General features: G+C 37.1%; 1 protein-coding gene across 5 annotated transcripts in view; it reads left to right on the forward strand.

Moving 5' to 3' along the window:
• Positions 1-19,483, forward strand: part of LOC126416078 (focal adhesion kinase 1) — a 754,036-nt gene that overhangs the window by 633,185 nt on the left and 101,368 nt on the right. For 4 of the 5 annotated variants that reach the window (XM_050083563.1, XM_050083561.1, XM_050083565.1 and 1 more), the window contains 6 exons: positions 860-1,009; positions 7,570-7,758; positions 7,938-8,241; positions 14,825-14,866; positions 15,112-15,234; positions 16,724-16,906. In XM_050083563.1, coding sequence (XP_049939520.1) covers positions 860-1,009; positions 7,570-7,758; positions 7,938-8,241; positions 14,825-14,866; positions 15,112-15,234; positions 16,724-16,906 — 991 coding nt within the window. The remainder of the gene's footprint in view (positions 1-859; positions 1,010-7,569; positions 7,759-7,937; positions 8,242-14,824; positions 14,867-15,111; positions 15,235-16,723; positions 16,907-19,483) is intronic. The other variant, XM_050083562.1, reaches the window with a different exon arrangement.

Consider the following 19,483-nt stretch of genomic DNA (forward strand, 5'->3'; position numbering starts at 1 on the left):
TAGCATCTTTTTTCTAGAGACCTGTAGTTCACTAATGAAGAAAGGCAGCAGGAGGCAGTTTTGAAGTTGTACTGCTTGCACTTTTGTTGTGAATAGAGTGCAGCTTTTCAGTATAGTGTATGAATCTACTAAATCTTATTTGAATACTCTTTTTGCAAGGTAGAATCCTGGAAGGTATTGAAGTGCACGAGGCATGGACTGATCTCAGTGGTGTTGACTGAGTGCAAGGATGTTGTCAAAGAACAACTGCTGCACAACAGGATCAGTATCTTGCCTTAACTAAGTGAAAGTGCCAAACAGTTCTTTGCAGATCTTATAGTTAACTAAGAAGATGCAGTTTTGCAACAAACTCTGCATCAGTAGCTGAAAGTGGTTGTCCTTTATGCCAGACATCAGCAGTGTTTGCTAGTTTTTTTATCATATGTCAGTTAAAGAACTTTTGAAATTAGATATACTGGGCACTCTTGTTTGCCAGATGTTTTATTGCTTAATCCTTACCTTATTCTGTAACCTTTCAAACATCCCGATGATGGAATCTTATTACACTTAAATTTATGATACTTATAGGTGTGGCAGTTAACTCAGTTTCAGATTTCTATTTTTCATACCATTTATATAACATGTTTTTTTGACCTGGTATGTCACAACTGTTGTTGAGTAATATTTTTGTCTCTGGCCTCCTCCTCCTTTTGCAAGAACTCTCATATGCTGAAAGAATTGTGACTTTGAAAATAGTTTTCTACTACCTGCATTATCAATTTACATGTCCATCCAATAAATATACAGCCTTCTCTTATTTTGCTTAATATGCAAAGTTAGAACTGTCATTGTTACTTACATCTTTTTAATATAATTTCAGGTTCGCCTGGACTATTTGACTGCTGATCATCCATCTCTAGACTACGATGTTGCTGTACAACTATGTTGCTTGGAAATCAGGAATTTCTACAAAGAGATGCCTCATGTTGCCCTTGATAAGAAGTCCAATCTTGAGTACCTGGAACGTGAGGTATAATAAATTTTTATTCTCTCTCAGCACAACATAAAATGATATTAGTGCTAATGGACAGCATTCCAGTTCAAAGCAGTATGCCTCACAAGTCACTTGACACACAAAAAATGTAAATATGTACATATGTAAAACTTGAGAGTCAGCAATTGTCAGGTATTTCTAAGCATCTAGTAGGACCCTCTTTGTTGATGTAGATTTCTGTTTTGGTTACTAGTGAACACATGACTAAATCCAGTATATCTAACAATACTAATAAAAGAAAAGTTGCTGCCTGTCGGTGACTCAGCATCTCTGCTATATGGTGAGTAGCGACTTTCCGTTTCGTAATATTGTTACATTCCATGCTATATTTTCCAGTCCTTCTAAATTGTCTTGCTGCAGTAGGTATTCTGTACTAAAGGACAGTAGGGAGAAGGGGAAAAAAATAATTACCTTTTAGTGAATGCAGGCATTGGAAAAAGTGACAGTTAGAAATTAAAATTATAGAGCCACCATATTGTAACATGTAGTCCTTGGTTACATAATTTCTGAAGATGGTTGCTTTGGTAAAGTGAAACATGTATAATAATAAAAAGTTACATGTGACTTGTGGTGGTTCTACACTTTTAATTACCCTTTTATCTAGTTTTATTGTTCTTTCATTGCTACTCCTGGAAATCTTATCACAGACAAAGAGGTTATTTACACACCATTTCTGTAGAAAACATGAAAATTTAAAATAACTTTGGGGTTGATAGATTTCAATGGCAGCAGTAATGGGCATGTTGGCATTCTACAGCTAGCCACACTTGACAGGGCTCTGCATGCACCTACCGAACAGGCAGCATTGTCTGCGTGTGGTGCTCAAGAAAGAATTGAAATTGACTTCTGGCTGGCCCCCATCACTTGGCACAATCAAACTTCAGTTGCAAATTTATTTTAATCAGAGTATAGTAGAGGAGATAGAAGGCAATATGAAAGTCCACCAAGCACAAGCTAGCACATGTGAAATGTTTATTGTTTATGCTAGCCTCTGAAGACAGTGACTGAACTGAGCATTTCATGTCAGGCATGAGTCTACCAACCTCATTCTCACTGTAAGCAGTTGTACAGATTTTAAAGTAAACATTACTACCTGGGATCTGCTAGGCAGTATTGCTACTCTGCTTTTTAGTAGTCAGCCATTGGGTATTATGACAGCACGACCTATTCTGCAGCAGTTATCCTAGTGAGATCGAGCTGTTGAGTTGATGCTAATGTTGTCTACCTCTTGTAATAATTTAAAAGTTGTTGCTAGAGAAATTCCAGTATCAGTAGTATGTTTGGTATATGCAACTGAGCAGAGATGGAGGTCGGCAGTTCATGATATTTTGATAGAGCCCATGCAGTCATGGAGTGTGAAGTATTCCATAGATGATATTTAGAATTATAAGTGTGTGATGCTTATAGATTATAAATTTTCACATTGATATAAAGGCATGTATGCACTAACAAGGAAGTTTTAGCAAGTTGCTTGCAGAAGCTACTTCTCCAAGTTCTTTGATGTGAACACACACCCAGCAAGATGAGTTCCACAAGTTTCCTGAACTTTCTTAAGTAGATTCGACAAATTATTGGAAACAATATCATACACACTTGCTGCAAGAAGTACTTGCTGAACTTGCCAGTTGCTACAAACTTTTTTCAAACTTGCAGAAGTTTTGTGCGTTAAAAAGTGGTACAGAAATGTCAGTGTCAAAAAGGAGAATGGCACAAAGATAGATAGGCAAGAAACAAATGAAGACATTCATGGAAAAATGGGCTAACCCTCACATGTACAGAACTTAAGAGATAAGTGTTGCCATCTGTTGCTGGGTAAGGGAACTATCAAAACTGACATTGGTCTCACCCATAAATATCCCACTGTGATATTTAGGGTTGAGACCAATGTCAGTTCTGATAGTTTCTGTACCCAGCAATAGATGGTAACACTTATCTCTAAGCTTTTATATTTGAGGGCTAGCCCATTTTTCCGTGCTCGTCTTCAAATGTACCATTAGAACCACTAAACATATACAGGGTATTTACAAATTTCTAGGACTTGTAGAGGAGAGTGAGTATACAATATTTTGAACAGGAACCCATGTATGGAAACACCGTCCAACAATGCTACACAGGGTCAAAGCTACACATGTACCGGTATTGTTGTTGCTAAGAATATGGGGTATGCAGCTTTCAGAGGTGCTAGTATGGACCAAAATAATAAAAAAGTCTAGTAAAGGTGGGCTCCTAAATGCTTATCTGAGGAGCTATGAGCACTTGCTCATCTTCGCTAGTGTGAAACTCATCTCCTCTATTAAACAAGTGCTCATATCCATTAAGGTATGCAATTTGGAGCCCATGTTAACTAGACATTTTTTCTTATTTTGGTCCATACTACCACCTGTGAAAGTTTCCTACCCAACAATTCTAGCAACAACAGTCCTGCTACCTGTATTCCACTGTCAGAGGTATCAGAACAATTTTAGTGTACAGCTTTTGTACACTTATGCTTTTCCATGATTCTTCAAAGTTTGTAACATCATCATCACCCTGTATATATGCACATTTACAGGTGCAGGCCCCTATATCTTTGATGCTCTTTAGTGTCATTGAATGACGTTTCCAGACATGGGTTCATATTCAAAACATTATGCACTCACTCCTCGCTACAAGTCCTGGAAGTTGGTAATGGGAATTTCTGAACACCCTGTATAATTAGTCACCATCAGCCAGGGAAGTGTGAAATGAATTTACAAATGAATTTCACTTTGTTTCATCAGAAAAAGGGGTGTAGAATTTTAATGCAGATGTCTATCAATTTTAGCTGAATTTTTAATGTTAACTTAAATATATAAGAATTTACATCCATACTAAAACTAGTAAATACTGTTTGTAAAAATTGAAGAGTAAGTAAAGGCAATCTCTTGGTGATATAGCTTGCTGCACTTTTGTATCTTGTTTTCAAATATTTGGTCATAGAATAGACAAGATATATTAGAAACTTGCATACTACATTCTCAGTAAGTTTTTAATCTGAGCATATTCCTCTGATTTTAGTTCATTCAGTAGTGTTTATTCACAACTTTAATACATGTGCCCCTGTATCCATTTCTTCACCCAAACATTTCTTCTTTCTTAACTTCTTGTCTTCAGTCATGATTTTTCTTCAGTAATAATAATGCTACGACAGTTGTTTTTAAGTGTGGCATTCTAAACTTCCACTCGCCTATCTCGCAACATGACTCCATTGGAAACAGTTCTGCAAGTTTATCCAGCAAGTTCTTGAAATTAACTTGCCCAAGTTACTTGCTGAGGTAAACTTGTACAAGTTTTTGTTCTAAAGTAAATACATCAGAAAGAGCTTGTGAAAGCTACTTGCTAGTGGACACAGGCCTTAAGCAGTTAAGATATATGTAGGGACTGCTTTGAGGAAGTTGCATTGAACGAATGTAGCCTAACCAATATGTCAGTTGTGAATATTCCACGATTCTTGCATTTGTAAATATTCCATGATTCTTGCAGCACTTGTAAATATTTCACAATTCTTGATAAGTCCCAGCTAATTCTCTGAAATAATTTTGAATGCTAAGAAGTAAGCAATTTTGTTCCAGCCATCATTTCATTCCTCTCTCTCTCTCTCTCTCTCTCTCTCTCTCTCTCTCTCTCTCCCTCCCTCTCTCTCTCTATGTGTGTGTCTCTATCTCTCTTTTATGTGACACGAGCAGGCTCTTTCTCTTTCGCCCATCATGAGTGTGGTCACACTTAGTTGTGTGTGCAGTGTCTTTGGAAATGGTTCTGTGGATTGATTGCATATAATTGAGAAGGTGTTTCAGATATTATAATGTGTCTGATGGCAAAAGTGTTTGGGTTAGTTGATTGCCAGTGCAGATTGATTCATAATAATATGGGTACATAAAGAGTGATTCTGAGTTGTGGATCCAGTGGGTGTTTGTGTTGTCCTCATCATTTCATCATCATTTGTGAATGTAGTGAGATTGGAATGTGTAAAGATTGGGACTTTGTATGGGCACTGATAACAGCACAGTTGAGTGCCGCACAAACCAAACATCATCATCATCATCATCATCAAATGTGGATCCAAATTAAATTTCTTGAGGATTAATAAATTGTGGGGTGACTACGTTTACAGTGGTAGGGAACATCCCAGTGTACCACAATCTCCCTAATTTTACAGCGGTATTCCTTGTTTATAAACATCTTAACTGTGCACCAAATACCAGTATTGTTGCCATTGTGCATGTGAAAGTCCCTCGGGAAAAGAGATTCAAGAGTTACTTGGCCTTGGCATCACTGTTTGCATTTGATATACATTTCCAGTGTGGGCTGTTGGCTAAATTACCATAATGCTGCTCTCCTGTTACGTATTTCAGAAGCAAAATAAGTTTGGTTTAGATAGGGCTTCACAGCTTCTATGGTGCTAGTTTATTCATCTTTTGTTTTTGTAGACACAGTAGTAGTGTGTTAAATGAAATCCACTTGGCATCTGTAGTAGTATTCTATTTTTCTAATGTGTTTACTAAATCTTCCCATTATTGTATTTGACATTAAGGTAAATATTTTTGATCAAAGATTTAAGTTTCATGATCTGCTGCGATCACTGATTGAACTTGGAACTTACATTTACTGTAATTGTTACAGTCTTCAGTTAAAATACTGGTTTGATACAACTGTCTGTTTTTATCCACCGTATGTGCCTCCATTACCAAACTAACTTTTTCTTCATGTCTCAGGATGTGTCCTATCAACGTAGCCCACAAAACTTTACTTTTTTATCTCATCTTTTAGTCAGGTAGTGTTGTAAAGGTCTTCGTGATTTTTGTCTATCATGTTTTTTTTTTTTTTTTTTTTTTTTTTTTTTTTTTTTTTTTACCTCAAATGTAGGGAATTTATAATTGTCGTTACCCTTTTTTTCCCTTCCTTTCCAGTGACCTTTATCCAGCCAACTTTTGGTCAGGACTGGTACGGCTCTCCTCCAATTTTGCGGAGCACCTACCATACCCTTATATAGTCCATTACTATGATGGATTTGACACTCCCAGAGACATTTTAAAGCTACTGTCATCTGCTCCTACCACCCACCTCAGTGGGAAGGAATCCGTGTTTCCCTTCTGTCTGCATCTAGTGTAATTGCAATTTACAAAGCTTTTGCGCATCATGTATCTGACACAGGACATGGGAACTCTCTGAAATTTACGTAGGTGGATGTGAAAAACCACCTAAAAACAACATTCACAAGGTGGACTTGTTCCAGAGAGGACACCTCCCCATGCCCTGGAAGTGGACAGCTATGCTGGCGTGTCCATAACAGTCATTATAAGTTTTGTTAAATAGCTGTTCCAATTGCATAAAGAAGTACAGATTTATACAAGATGTTCGCACCCTAGACTGTTATCAAATACTCAGCCGCAACAGGAGTCAATAGCGGCCAAGGGCTGTAACTGGTCATGTAAGCAAATACATTTTTATCCAACAGGAGCTGTCATTTAATAGAAGAGAACAAATGTTTTTCGTTTTCAGTTAAATTCTGTATTTCTCCATTAGTTATTTAATCTTCATCTGTCTGAAACACCACACTTCAAAACTTTCTAGTATATATTAAAACACCATGGATTAAGTGTACATGTAACTTGTAACTTTGTGGTTCCATGTACATTGTAGCTGAGGTTTTAGAAGTCCCTCGACTTAAGACTTGTTACTGTCAGCACTTCAAGAATAGTGTGAGTGGTATACTTGCAACAAATAAAATAATTCTTTGACATTAAATCACACTCAATGCAAATATTTATTTTAATTTAGCAGCTTACATTGAGTATGGTTCAGTTGTAAAGATTTTAATTTATATGTTGGTAAAATACTTATGAAGCCTGACATTATACACTTTGAGAGAACATCTACAATTACAGCTAGATATTACAGGACATGGGACCCCAACATGAATCTCAGTTAATATATGCTTTTCTAACTATTGTAATATGATCCATGTAAACTGAACTGATAAATGTAATTCCTAAGGCTACATGTTTAAAATGACTTCATACAAAAACCATTTAAGAAGTTGTGCAGTGCTTACTGATTTAGAGTCTTCAAACAGTTTTCGAAGCAAAAAAAGTTATTAGTAAAGTGTTCAACTTGTACATATATATTACTGAACATTAATTAGTGTACCAGACAACTAATTTTGAAGTTTACTTCGTACACTGTATGAAACATGCTTGATAATTCCACAAGAATTAGTGAAAAGTTTTGATATATTAGCAGACAACCATACTTGTCACTGATATCATGTAGTGTGTTCATACTTACTATGTACTGCAATACAATACTAACCTAGTATAATGTATACTGAATATATTGTACACAACGTATTGGCAAAGTCACAAGAAAATAATCTGATAATTTTTAAGGTGTTGTCCACATTGGTTTGCCATTTGTATAGGCACTGCCCCTGATTGAATCCTCATTTTTTGTGCACTCTTATAGGAAATCACATCGATCTGATGTTGCTGCTCATTTATGCATGCAGCTCTCTGTTTCAGGTGGGAATGCACAAATTTTTGCCCCGTGCTGTGCTCGACAGCTTGAAGCCAAAGCAGCTGCGGAAAATGATCCAGCAGCATTTCAAGAAATTTGCGTCTCTCTCTGAGGTGGAATGCATGTTTAAATTCTTGGAACTGCTCAGAGCACATTACCGATTCGACCAAGAACGCTTCCGCTGCTCTCTTGGAGTAAGTTGTTACATATTCTTTTCATGTTACTATTTCTAAATGACAATTGATTTATGCACTACCTGTATGTGAACAACTTTGGAATTGCATTCAATACATTAAAATTACATGAATTTATCATCATGTATACATTATTTCATTTGTGATATTTCATGAGATATATGCATCATTTATATTAGCAATCGAGCATTTCCATCCCAGTGGAACTGGTGATAGGACCGGAGCTGGGAATATCGTACATGTCGGGTCGAGCAACAACACCGACTAAGATTTCAGAGTTCAACAGAGTCCGTGGACTGCAGACACTTGTCTCAGACTGTGATGCTCACCCCAAGGCTGTTGTTAAGATGTGGCTGGCAGGCTCATCTGAAACGCTATCGCTGACTTGTGCATCCCTGAGGGAGGCGGAGAGCCTAGCTGACCTCGTGGATGGCTACTGCCGACTCGTCACCGGCTCTCAAGAGTCTCTGTGGGACCGAAAAGGTGAGCCGTGTACATTGACCGATGCCGTTGCTAGTTTTATTTCTTACAAAAAATTTCCCACAAAAAGTTAATGATCATCTGATCAGTAGGAATAATTACACATGTATGCTTTTCAGGAGATAACATTTTATTTATTGAAAATAATTAATACATTTTACTGCTTGTTGAGCCCTGTGGCTAGATTATTTTATTTTAAGAAATACAATGATCAGCCACTTCTTTATGTATTTTTTATGCCAACAAGTATTTGGGGCTTTCACTCATCTTGAATTGGTGGAACACATATTTGAAACATCAGTAAATACGTCCTTGAAGCATCGACACCAATTTGGATGCTGCAGCTGGCTTTCTACTTGCTTGTTGTCATACTGAGTTTTGCATTTATGGGTGTGGCACAATCCTTTTCCACTTATATCTTGCACAAAAACAGCACAGTATCCATGCTGCCTGATACTGTGCTGATTTTGTGCAAGATACAAGTGGAAAAGTGTTTGTGTCACATCTGTAAAAGTGAAGACTGGAATAAAAACAAGCAGACTAGAAAGCAAGCTGCATTATCCAAATTTCTGTTTGGTTAATGATGTAATTAATAAAGTCTTCTCAGTTTTCAAGTAGTGTCAATTCCAATAAAATTCTCGAGCTTTTGATGGCCAACTCTGCCATTGTCGTCAGGAGTAAAACTACTGACTGCCGGTCTGGCACTATTTCCCACTTATATATCTATGATTAAGGTCACTGGCACCAATCAGAGAGGGCTGAAACAGTGCGTGCACAGAAGGTGAGCTGGGCAGCTCATAGCAGGTCCGACCCATCGCGGGACCAAATGATGTCAGGTGGTGTGAGGACCTGGCACCATGTTTGAAACTGTTGCTCCCCCCTGCCTACAAGCCTTAAGCATCCATCATTGCTTCCTTCTGGCATCCAAAGCTTGCTCCCATGCCCTACTTAGTGTGTAGCCCGTGTCGAAATTGTTGCTGTTCGTTCTAATCTTAGCCGCCTCTTTTATAATGTAGTCCCAGTATGTTGAGGCATGAGTCAAGACTCTTGTGTTCTCAAACTGTATTTTGTGTCTGTTTTTGAGGCAATGCTCAGCTGTGGCTGACTTGTCGAGTTTCCTTTGCTAAAAATGTCTCTTGTGCTCAGTATAATGCTCTGCAACCATGGGAATTGTCTGGCCTATTTAGATGCTGCCAAACTCGTGAGGGATACCGTACACTCTGGGCACATGAAGAGCTATGTCGTCTTTAACAGGGTGCAACTTACCTCTTATTTTAGGGGCGGGCTGGAACACTGGTCTCAATCAATGTCTCTGCAGCATACATCCTATCTTGCTGCTCGTTGCCCCATAGTATGGCAGGAATGCCACCAGCTTGGCTTCTTCTGCCGATTCACAAGGCATCCTTCTTCAGTGACACCTGAAAGTGTTCACAGTCTCTCTTTTTGCTGTGTTCTCTGTGAACACATGCCTCAAGTGCTGCAGTCAGACTGTTGGTGATCATCATCAGAAATAGCTTTGACTCTGTGTGTATTAACATGTTCAGGACTGCTTTCTTGTGTACAGTGTGGTGAAAATTACCGGCTTTCAAATATCGATCAGTATGCGTTGGTTTCGTGTACCCTGAATGACTAAGCCAGCCTCCTGCTTCCTACTCAACTAAAACATAAGAGTGGTAGCTTTCCACCCTTCTCCATCTTGATGGTAAATTGTATGTTGGGACGGACACTTCATGTGATCTAGGAACTTCTGCAGTGTATGTTCACCATGAGGCCATATCAGGAACGTGTCGTCGACGTACCTGAGGATGTAAGATGGATGACACAGCAATGAGCTCACCACTGTCTTCTGCAGTCATGAATTTCTATATGGACCACTTTGAGGAGCAGGTTCTGAACTCTGTGGTGTTGGGTCTGTCTTGCTTCCTTAGGTACATCGATGACATCTCCCTGTTATGGTCGCACGGTTAAAATATACTGTAGTAGTTCGTGGATCACATGAACGGTGTCCATCCCAACATTAAATTTACCATTGAGATGGAGAAGGATGGAAAGCTACAGTTCTTAGATGTTTTAGTTGAGTGGAAGGCAGGAGTCCAACTTTGTCATTCAGTGTACAGGAAACTGATGCACACTGATCGATATTTGAAAGCCGGTAGCTTACACCACCATGTACACAAAGTGGTTGATACACATTAATAGACAAAGCCAAAGTTATTTCTGATGACAACCTGGCACAGTTTGAATTGCAGCACTTGTTCAGGGAGAATGGCTACAGCAAAAGAGACATTGCAAATGCTTTCAGGTGTCACTGAAGATGGACTTCTTGTGAGTTGGTGGAAGAAGCCAAGTTGGTGACTTTTCTGCCATACTCTGGAGGAACGAGCAGCAAGTTAGGATGTGTGCTGCAGAGTCACAGATTGAGACCAGTGTTCTGGTCCACCCCTTAGATTTGATATATTTTACGTCCTGTTAAAGACAACATAGCTCTTTGTGTGCCCAGTGTGCATGGTGTCCCTTAAGAGTGTGGCAGCATTTATATAGGCCAGACAATTTGCAAAGTTGCAGAGCCTTGTACTGAGCACAAGAGACATATTAAGCAAAAGGAGCCTGACAAGTTGGCCATAAACAGCAACAATTTCAACAGAGACTACGGATACACACTGAGTAGGGTGTGGGGGCAGGCTTTGGATGTCAAAAGGAAGCAGGATGGGTGCTTAATGCTTTTAGGGAGGTGGGAGCAGCAGTTTCAAATGCAGCACTGACCTGTCGCTCCACCTAACATCACCCAGTCTTGTGGCAGGCCAGAGCTGCGAGGAGCTGCCCACCTTGCCTTTCGCACACGTCATTTTGGCCCTCTCTGATTGCTGCCAGTGACTTTAATCATGGGTATACAAGTGGGAAATAGTGCCAGCTCTGGCAGTCAGTAGTTTTACACTTGGCAACGGTGGGGGAGCTAGCCATTGAAAGCTGGAGAGTTTTATTGAAATTGATGTGGCTCGGAAATTTTATTCAGACATGCCATCGCTTAAGACTTAGAGGACACAATGATGTATTTACTGAAGATTCAAATATGTATTAAACCAATTGCAAAAAAGAGGAAAGCATGAAATGTGTATTGGTGTAAATAAAAATACATAAAGTGGTTAGTTGCTGTATTTCATAAATAACTTTATTTGCTCTCACAAACTAGTCACATCATTACAACAAAAACTAAATGGGCTATGCGCTACTTTCTGATGCTTTATTCTAAGTAGCTTGAAATATTTTGCTATTTGTTGGTAAGCTGAGCTTTTCACAAAAAAAAGTCATGAGTAAATCATTATTCAGATGATTGTAGCAGTTGGTAGATGATCTGACTTTTGGTATCTTATCTACAACAATAACATAGGAGGGATCAATTTTTTGGGATAATAGTCTTCTCCGTGCTTGGCTATTTAACATAAGGAAAAAATGAAAGAGAAGTAGGTGTTACATCATAATTCTTATCTAGTGCCTGTGTTGATGACTATCCCTGGACAGATTCGGAAATGACAGTAATACATCTAAATGCTATTGAGGACACTTTTCATACTCCAGGGGACTAAATTCATATTATTTAGAGTGAAGTACTGTAGTCATTCCTAAATGAATACCTACTAACAAATAGCAAAAAAATGTTGAATATTAACAAGTTCAGCTCCTTTGATGGTGGATCTGGCAATTATTATTTTTCTAGTATTTTGCTTAGTAGAATGTTACAAACACTCTTATTATGAAAGTTGGTAGTAGTGAAAATCATCACAGTGAAATACATAAATTATTTATGTAGCTATATCAGCTTAACTTTTTCAGTAGCAATTTGTCATTTGTGTCAAGTAGTACAGTCATAAACCTGTTCAATTGTTTGGTGTATAAGTGTAAATTTATAAGTTGTTTCACCCATGGAGATGATTTGTGGCCAAAGGCAGGTAACAAACTGAAGCAGATATAATTCACTATCATGTCAGAATAGTCTTCGAAAATAGAGTTATGGCTCTGAAGGAAGTTGGAAATATTGTGACTGGAGACAGTGTGTTATTGGTGAAAAAAGTCCTTAATCAAGAAGTTACCCATGGAAAAAGTCTGTTAACAACCTTTCAGTTGTTATGTAAATATTTGTTTTCTTACTGATTCAAACTGAATCTAAGAAAATTAAAAGTAATAAAACAACCTCTATAGTTTACATAACACAGTTTTTTTTAAATTAATTACTTTATTTTTCTAAAGCTGCTGACTTTGTCCATTTAACCTTTCTTCCATCTATTTCGTGGACATTTTTCTACTTCATTGTCATCACAACAGATAGATACCTGGTGATAGTTGCATTCTCTTTGCATGTTTCATTTTTAATAAGTCATTATTATAACTACAACAACATATCACTGTTGCTTATTTAACCTGTCTGCTTCCTGTACAAGTTTTGTGTATTGCTATTACTAGAATTAGGTAACACTCACAATCAAACTGAGCTATAACTTTGATTTATGTGCTTTTATTACAGCCCCAGATATTGAAGATATAATATTATCCCACTTCAGGTTTTTGGGTTTTGAATCTTGAAAATAAGGTTCATGAATAACTCAGATATGTGATTTATAATAGGTGCATTGCTTAAGATTGCATTATATGGATGCAGTGATCAGTAAACAGAAAATGGTGACTAAAAAGTAGTATTTTTAGATTGTGACATTAGACTAAATGCTATCCTATATGGAGGCAACCGAGCACTGATTGCAATGAACAGAGTCAGAATACAACGTAAAATATCTATGGGTAAAATGAAAGTGATGGCATTTCAAGGCATACAATCAGTAAGATCAAAGCAGTCTTGAGCACTAAAATCTTGGATAAAATTGAAATTTAAATATCTTGGAGGCAACATCGCATATGAATACAACTGTGGAATGGACCAAAAATTAAATATATTTACTTTCATGTGTATGAGGGACATTCAGTAAGCAATGCAACACTTTTTTTTCCCTGAAAGTATGTCAGTTTTATTCAGGATTACAACACAACATATTATTCCTCACTCTTTTGGCTGTAAAACCATATTTTTCAACATAGTCTCTGTTCAATGTGATGGCCACATTACTGGGAGGGCCTGTATGCCCACATGGTATCACTCTACTGGTCAATGTCAGAACCAGTGTTTTGCTGCATCAGTAACCTCCCCATCATCTATGTACAACTTCCTGCAGTTCTTTAGGGGCCAAGCAGATGGAAGTTGGAAGGTGTGATATCCAGGCTATAGGGTGGACTAGGAAGAACAGTCAGTTTTGTGAACTCCTCTCAGGTGTGGAGACTTATGTGAGCCCTTATGTTGTAATGGAGAAAGAGAAGTTCATTGGCAGTTTTGTGGTTTTGAACACACTGAAATCATTCCTTCGATTTCCGGAGGGTTGTGGCCAGCTGGCATGTGGGAGAATGGCCCAGGTTTTTGAGACCTTGTAGCGAAATGACAGATGCTTTGCCTACTGGATCACCATGCTTTTGTTCACTGATGTGCTTCTGTAGACGATCTGCAAGCACCTGTGAATACCTGTGATGCTCTGGCGTTCCGCCAAAAGAAACTCAATGACAGCTCTCTACTTGGAACACACCTCAATTACAGGCAACATTTTGATTGCTATATATAATGGCATCACTTATCAGAACTTTATGCTACTGTAGGGGCTGAAGTGGGAATATTCCTTGATGTCCCACAACAAATTCCACATTTTTTTCAACTGAAACTGGCCGAGAAAAATGTGTGGTACATTACTTATTGACGCTCCTCATGGAATGATGTAAAAACTGAGTTGACAGAATAAATCTATGAAAGAAATGCAGCTGAAGTTTTACAAAATCGTAGTAGTGCCAACCCTTATTTATGGTACTGAAGCATGACTGAAAACAAGACACTAAGACTGTAGAATATAGGCCAAAGAAATGAGATTTCTAAGAATAGTGAGAGATCATAAAATAATTGAGGGCTTATGCGAAGATTTAGCAATATATTACTTAAAAGAAAATAGTGTGAAATGGAAGGAATTGTAGACAGTTTGGTTAGAGAAGACTCCTGGTAAAGGCTCTTAGTGATAAAAGCATTAGCAGGAGAAATGTACGAAGGCCATACAACAGAAAGAGTACTGTAACAGGTGATTTGTATAAGACATGTAGTGAAGAAGAAGAAGGATAAGAAACTACTTTGAAGAAGCCATTTCTCTCTCTCTCTCTCTCTCTCTCTCTCTCTCTCTGTCTCTGTCTCTCTCTCTTTCTAACTAGAGAAAGATTGACAGCTCAAAACTAGTAACACATCTATGTTGTTCAACAAACTTGCTACCTTTTTCTCAGTTTTGTTTATTGTTTCCAGTCTGGGATTTCTGTTATTGTAACAACTTTGTATTCAGTTATATTTACATTATTATTGTACTAAAGTTAAAATTTCCATTGCTTATTATTCAGCAAGCAGACATATTTTAAATATTTATTGTTCAGTTTCAGTTGCAAAAAATACAATAACTGCAAAAATAATTATTGTCATGTTTGATTCAGAATGAAACTTTGTTTACTGTTTTTGTACAAGCTGCCGTGTGGAAACGCTTTCCCTGCCCTTGTGCTGTCAAAGGTTGGTATTCACATTAATTGTTTGTCTCCATTAAAGAAAAGCATGTATTTCATTCTATGTCAGTTTCATTATGTGCCTGCTATTTTCAAAGGCATTTCCTCCCTTTCTGTTTGTAGTGATAGTTAATTCACTAATATTATGTGTCAATAATGGCAGATTTGTTACATAGTTGGTGCTGACAGGTCTTTGATGTCTTCTAAGTATACTGTGTGCTTGATGATTTCACAAATTGTGTACTTTCGCAGATGCTCACCCTCCCAAGTACCCTGACAGTGGAGGTGGAGACAAAGTGCCACCAAGAGGAACCATGCTTTCTGAAGACTATGCAGAAATTGTGGATGAGGAAGGGGACTATTCTACACCTGCCAGTACGTATTTCTCATCCCAGTAAGCTGTTGTTGCTGTCAGACTTGCTTGAAACCTTTAAAATTCCATGTAACTAGTACTGGCAAGAGTATCTATTTACCTGTTTTTTTAAACTTGTAGCAGCTAAATGTAAAAGTCTGTGCTCAATTCCCAATGGATTTTAATGAAGAGTTCATTTGATCCTTTTATCCATTATCACTATAGAAATGATTTTTTCAAAAGTAAAATTTTGTGTTGTAGTTCACAAGACATTTTTGATATCAGTTGCATCCCATTCCATTGATATATTTTGCAGCAATCTTTCACTAAACACATACTGATAAAGAATGATATAAATTCTGTAAGAGGTATGTGGATGACATACTCATTCTATTTAACAGCACAAATGATGAAGTAGCAACCCCTTTTAATAAATTCAGTAGTCTGCATAATAAAATCTAATTAACTTTTGAGGATGAAAAGGACAACACCATATCTTTCCTTGACATGAAAATATCAAAACAGAACTCACAGGTGTCTTTCAGTCCTCACAAAAAGCATACTGGCTCTGACACAACTATATCAAACAGTTCTGCACATCCCACATCCACCAAAAATGTGGCATATAAATCAGTGCTATACAGAACCAACAAATTTTCAATTTGATATACAGAACTCCACCATGACATAGAAAACCATAAAATATTTTGCAGCATATGTTTCATAGATCCAATGTTCATTAATACAATATCTCAGCAGAGAAACAATAATGTGAACAAGAAATAGCAAATTACACTCACAGCTGACAGCATCCCAGCAGTTAAATGTTTAAAAATGCCATTTTGTATAATTTCTGATAAATTTAGTAGGTAATTCATAGCTAGAGTATTCAAAAACACATACGTAAAAATCAGCATTTGCACCACTAACCACCTAAATAACAAGCTCATCCACAGTATGAAACAATCATATACAGTTCTTGGTGCATCTGGCATTTACGAAATTACCAGCACCTAATACAATAAATATTATGTTGGACTGGCTGGCAGAAATTTCAGAACTCGACTAGAGCATATAGACTCTCATAGACTGGGAAAATATAAGAAATCAGCATTAGCAACACACATTAAAGACACAGGACAAGGCAATCTTGAAATTTTGTACGAAACCTGAAAAAGTAAAAGAATGGACATAGTGGAAGAAATGGAATTATTCATTCATAATACATAAAATGGAGATAATATTGTTTATGAGATAAATGAATTCAAAAACTAAAAATTCTTCAGAAGCCCTAATTCAGATGTAAAGCAATAAATTTTGAGATGTGCCAGTATGAAACCAATGACTACCAAATTGTCAGTATCACACGGGTCGCAGCAAAGAAGCAATAGTTGATACTTGCCCACATACTGCAAGTATTGTTTAGGATCTGTGTTTAGTTTCCCAGAAATAAAAAGTGCTGTTGTTTTTTTGTTAACTGGAAATAGTTCATTGTGGGAATCTTGGTTGCAGCAAAGGATTATGAACTGGACCGTAGCCGTGTTGAGCTGGGTGAAACAATTGGTGAGGGCCAGTTCGGGGACGTTCACAAAGGCACATTCAGAGCTGCCGATGGAACACCGGTACCTGTTGCAGTAAAAACCTGCAAAGCTGATGCCGATCTTGCCACTGCTGAGAAGTTTCTGGAGGAAGCATGTAAGTATAGAACATGTAAAGTAATGGAACTTCCAGTGCTTACACCCAGGAGAACCAGCCTCCAAATTCCATCTAAATCTAGGCTTTATGTGATTGAGGCATATTTTAAGATTGTTCCTTTGACAAAGATATGGCCTACTCTAATCTGAGATTGAGCTTCACCTGTAATGAAATTGTTATTGACACAACATTAAACCCTAATATTTCTTTAAATTTTAAATGCCACAAATGTGCAGTGGAGGTTTTTTTGTGACGTTATAATACAGAAGACAATTGAGTTGTTACAATGGTAAAATTATGGCCTTCCAGTTGAGAAGCCTGTATAGTCTGTCCATGAACTTGAGTGAGTGAGCAAGACCCCACTCTGTCTACCCAGATAAGTAACTAGGTGCTTCCACAGGCTGTTTCATAATGTAGTACTGGCCCTGCTGCAGCGCGCGCTTGAAATCTGTGGTGATGCCGTGTACAGATATGTCCCGGCAGCATTTATTGTTAGATAAATACATTGGGACCATAAGGAATACAAAAGATGATAGTTCCTTCCAAAACACAACATTGTAGAGTAAACAATATTAACATAGGAACAGAATTCAGGATTGTACTACAAACATAGAACCAAATATCTGTTCATGTAAATGTATGTTCCTTTACTGCTCGTAATAAAACACACCCCATATAGTGCACTCAATCTGTAGAATGTAAGGCTTGTTCTTACTTTGTGTTTCTAGTAAAAGGTAGAAGTTTTCTTTGAAGGGCTGCATTGAAACATAATAATTCTTGCAACATGAAGAGTGTTTAAAAAGTAACGAGAAATTTATAATTTCGCATGTTGTATTGGTCTGATTTGTACTACGTGTTTTGTCACTGTCTTCACAAACATGTCTGAAAAGTATCTGTACAATGTTATGCATATTGGGTATTTAGTCTGTTGTCAGCTATGAAAAATGTTACATGTGTTTTGGTAGCACTAATCATTATTTGTTTTGTATATAAATAGATCAGAGAGTTTCTATTAAATTTTGTTATAAGAATGGAATAAAGTATATTAAACTTTTAGAAATGTTAAGTATTGCTTTTGATGAGTCTGCTATGAATAAAACAAGGGCTTACAAGTGATATGAACATTTCAAAGCAGGCAGTGCAGTGCAGTGGTTTTACAATGATAGATGAGATTAAAAATGTATAGTTAAGAGAGCTATAAACCATCCCAAAGAAACAATTCCAAAAGTGTTTCTGGAATTGTGAAAAACAAAAGCATAAGTATGTAGTAAGTAATGGGGAATATTTTGAAGAGGATAGCATTGCTGTAGATTAACAAATAAAGTTCTTAGAAAAAAAATAAAAATCAGTATGTGAATGCACCACGAATGTCAAGCTTTTTGTACAGAAGTCCAAAATCAGTGTGCATGTTTCAAAGGAAATTTCAGCTGTGTTTAGGATAGCTGTTGCATACGTATCTTAAGCAGTGTGTCTTAGAAGCAGGTGAATAGTAACTGAGATAGAGTTTTAGTGACAGAATACATTCAAATGCTGCTTTTCCATAAGAATCAAAAGTTTTATGTGATTGAATCACATGCTGTTAGCGAGAAATCAGTTAATTTTACCATGCTAATTTTGTTCAATTAGTGATAAAGGTATTTGTTGCTTTGGATGACATATGACTGCATTTACCTTGAAAAACTGTTTAACACTTTTAGTACTTGTAGTAAATTTCTATTAAACGAAACTTTATAGTATATGAACATACTCATGCTTGAAAGCATACACAATGTTCTGTATTTTTTTAAGAAATTATTCGTTGCCCATTCACATAATTTGTATTTTAAAGGTCGTCATTAACAGTGCCACTGTCATTATCATCATTGTCGTCACTTTCTAAATTAATAACTATGGCATCTAGTATGTCTTCAACAATCCCATCCTTAACCCAGAACTCTTTTTCAAGTTTCTCTACATGGAGACAGTATGCACTCCGATCATCTGGAGTTATAGTTTCAAAACCTGTAAGAAGTGTTTGTCTATGCTTTTTTTTGGTTTCTTCAAAATTTAGGTTGGAATAAAAAATGGATACTCGGAAAGTTGCTACATATCTTCTTTCATCAACAGCAGTAACTTCCTCATGCAAATATCTCCATATATATATTTCTTCCTCTTACAAAATTTTTGAATATTGCCCACACCTGTTCAATTGAATTTAAGTCACAGTTATATGGTGGAAGTCACAGCATTGTGTGTCCATGAGCTTCAAGTATTTTATTAATTTCAAATACTTTGTCTTCTGGCTTATGTTGTTTAATTAAATCAAGTAATTTTGTTTTTCTCGTTGACAAATCATTTTCCACCATGTTTCCTTAATAACAATTCCATCTTTCCTCTTTTATCCAAGGATCTGTTGGACTTTTGTTATGCTCCTTGTTGTGATATGAAGTATTGTCCATAACATTAACACAGTTCAGTGGCAGATTCGGAATTAATTTAGTCGATATCCAATTTGAAAAATTTTTGTAGATCATTTGCCATATGGTAGCTCCTGTTGCACATTCCAGTTAATAAATTAACTGTGCATAAAAACCCATC

The sequence above is a fragment of the Schistocerca serialis genome, chromosome 8 (assembly GCF_023864345.2).
Source record: "Schistocerca serialis cubense isolate TAMUIC-IGC-003099 chromosome 8, iqSchSeri2.2, whole genome shotgun sequence".
Classification (NCBI taxonomy): domain Eukaryota; kingdom Metazoa; phylum Arthropoda; class Insecta; order Orthoptera; family Acrididae; genus Schistocerca; species Schistocerca serialis.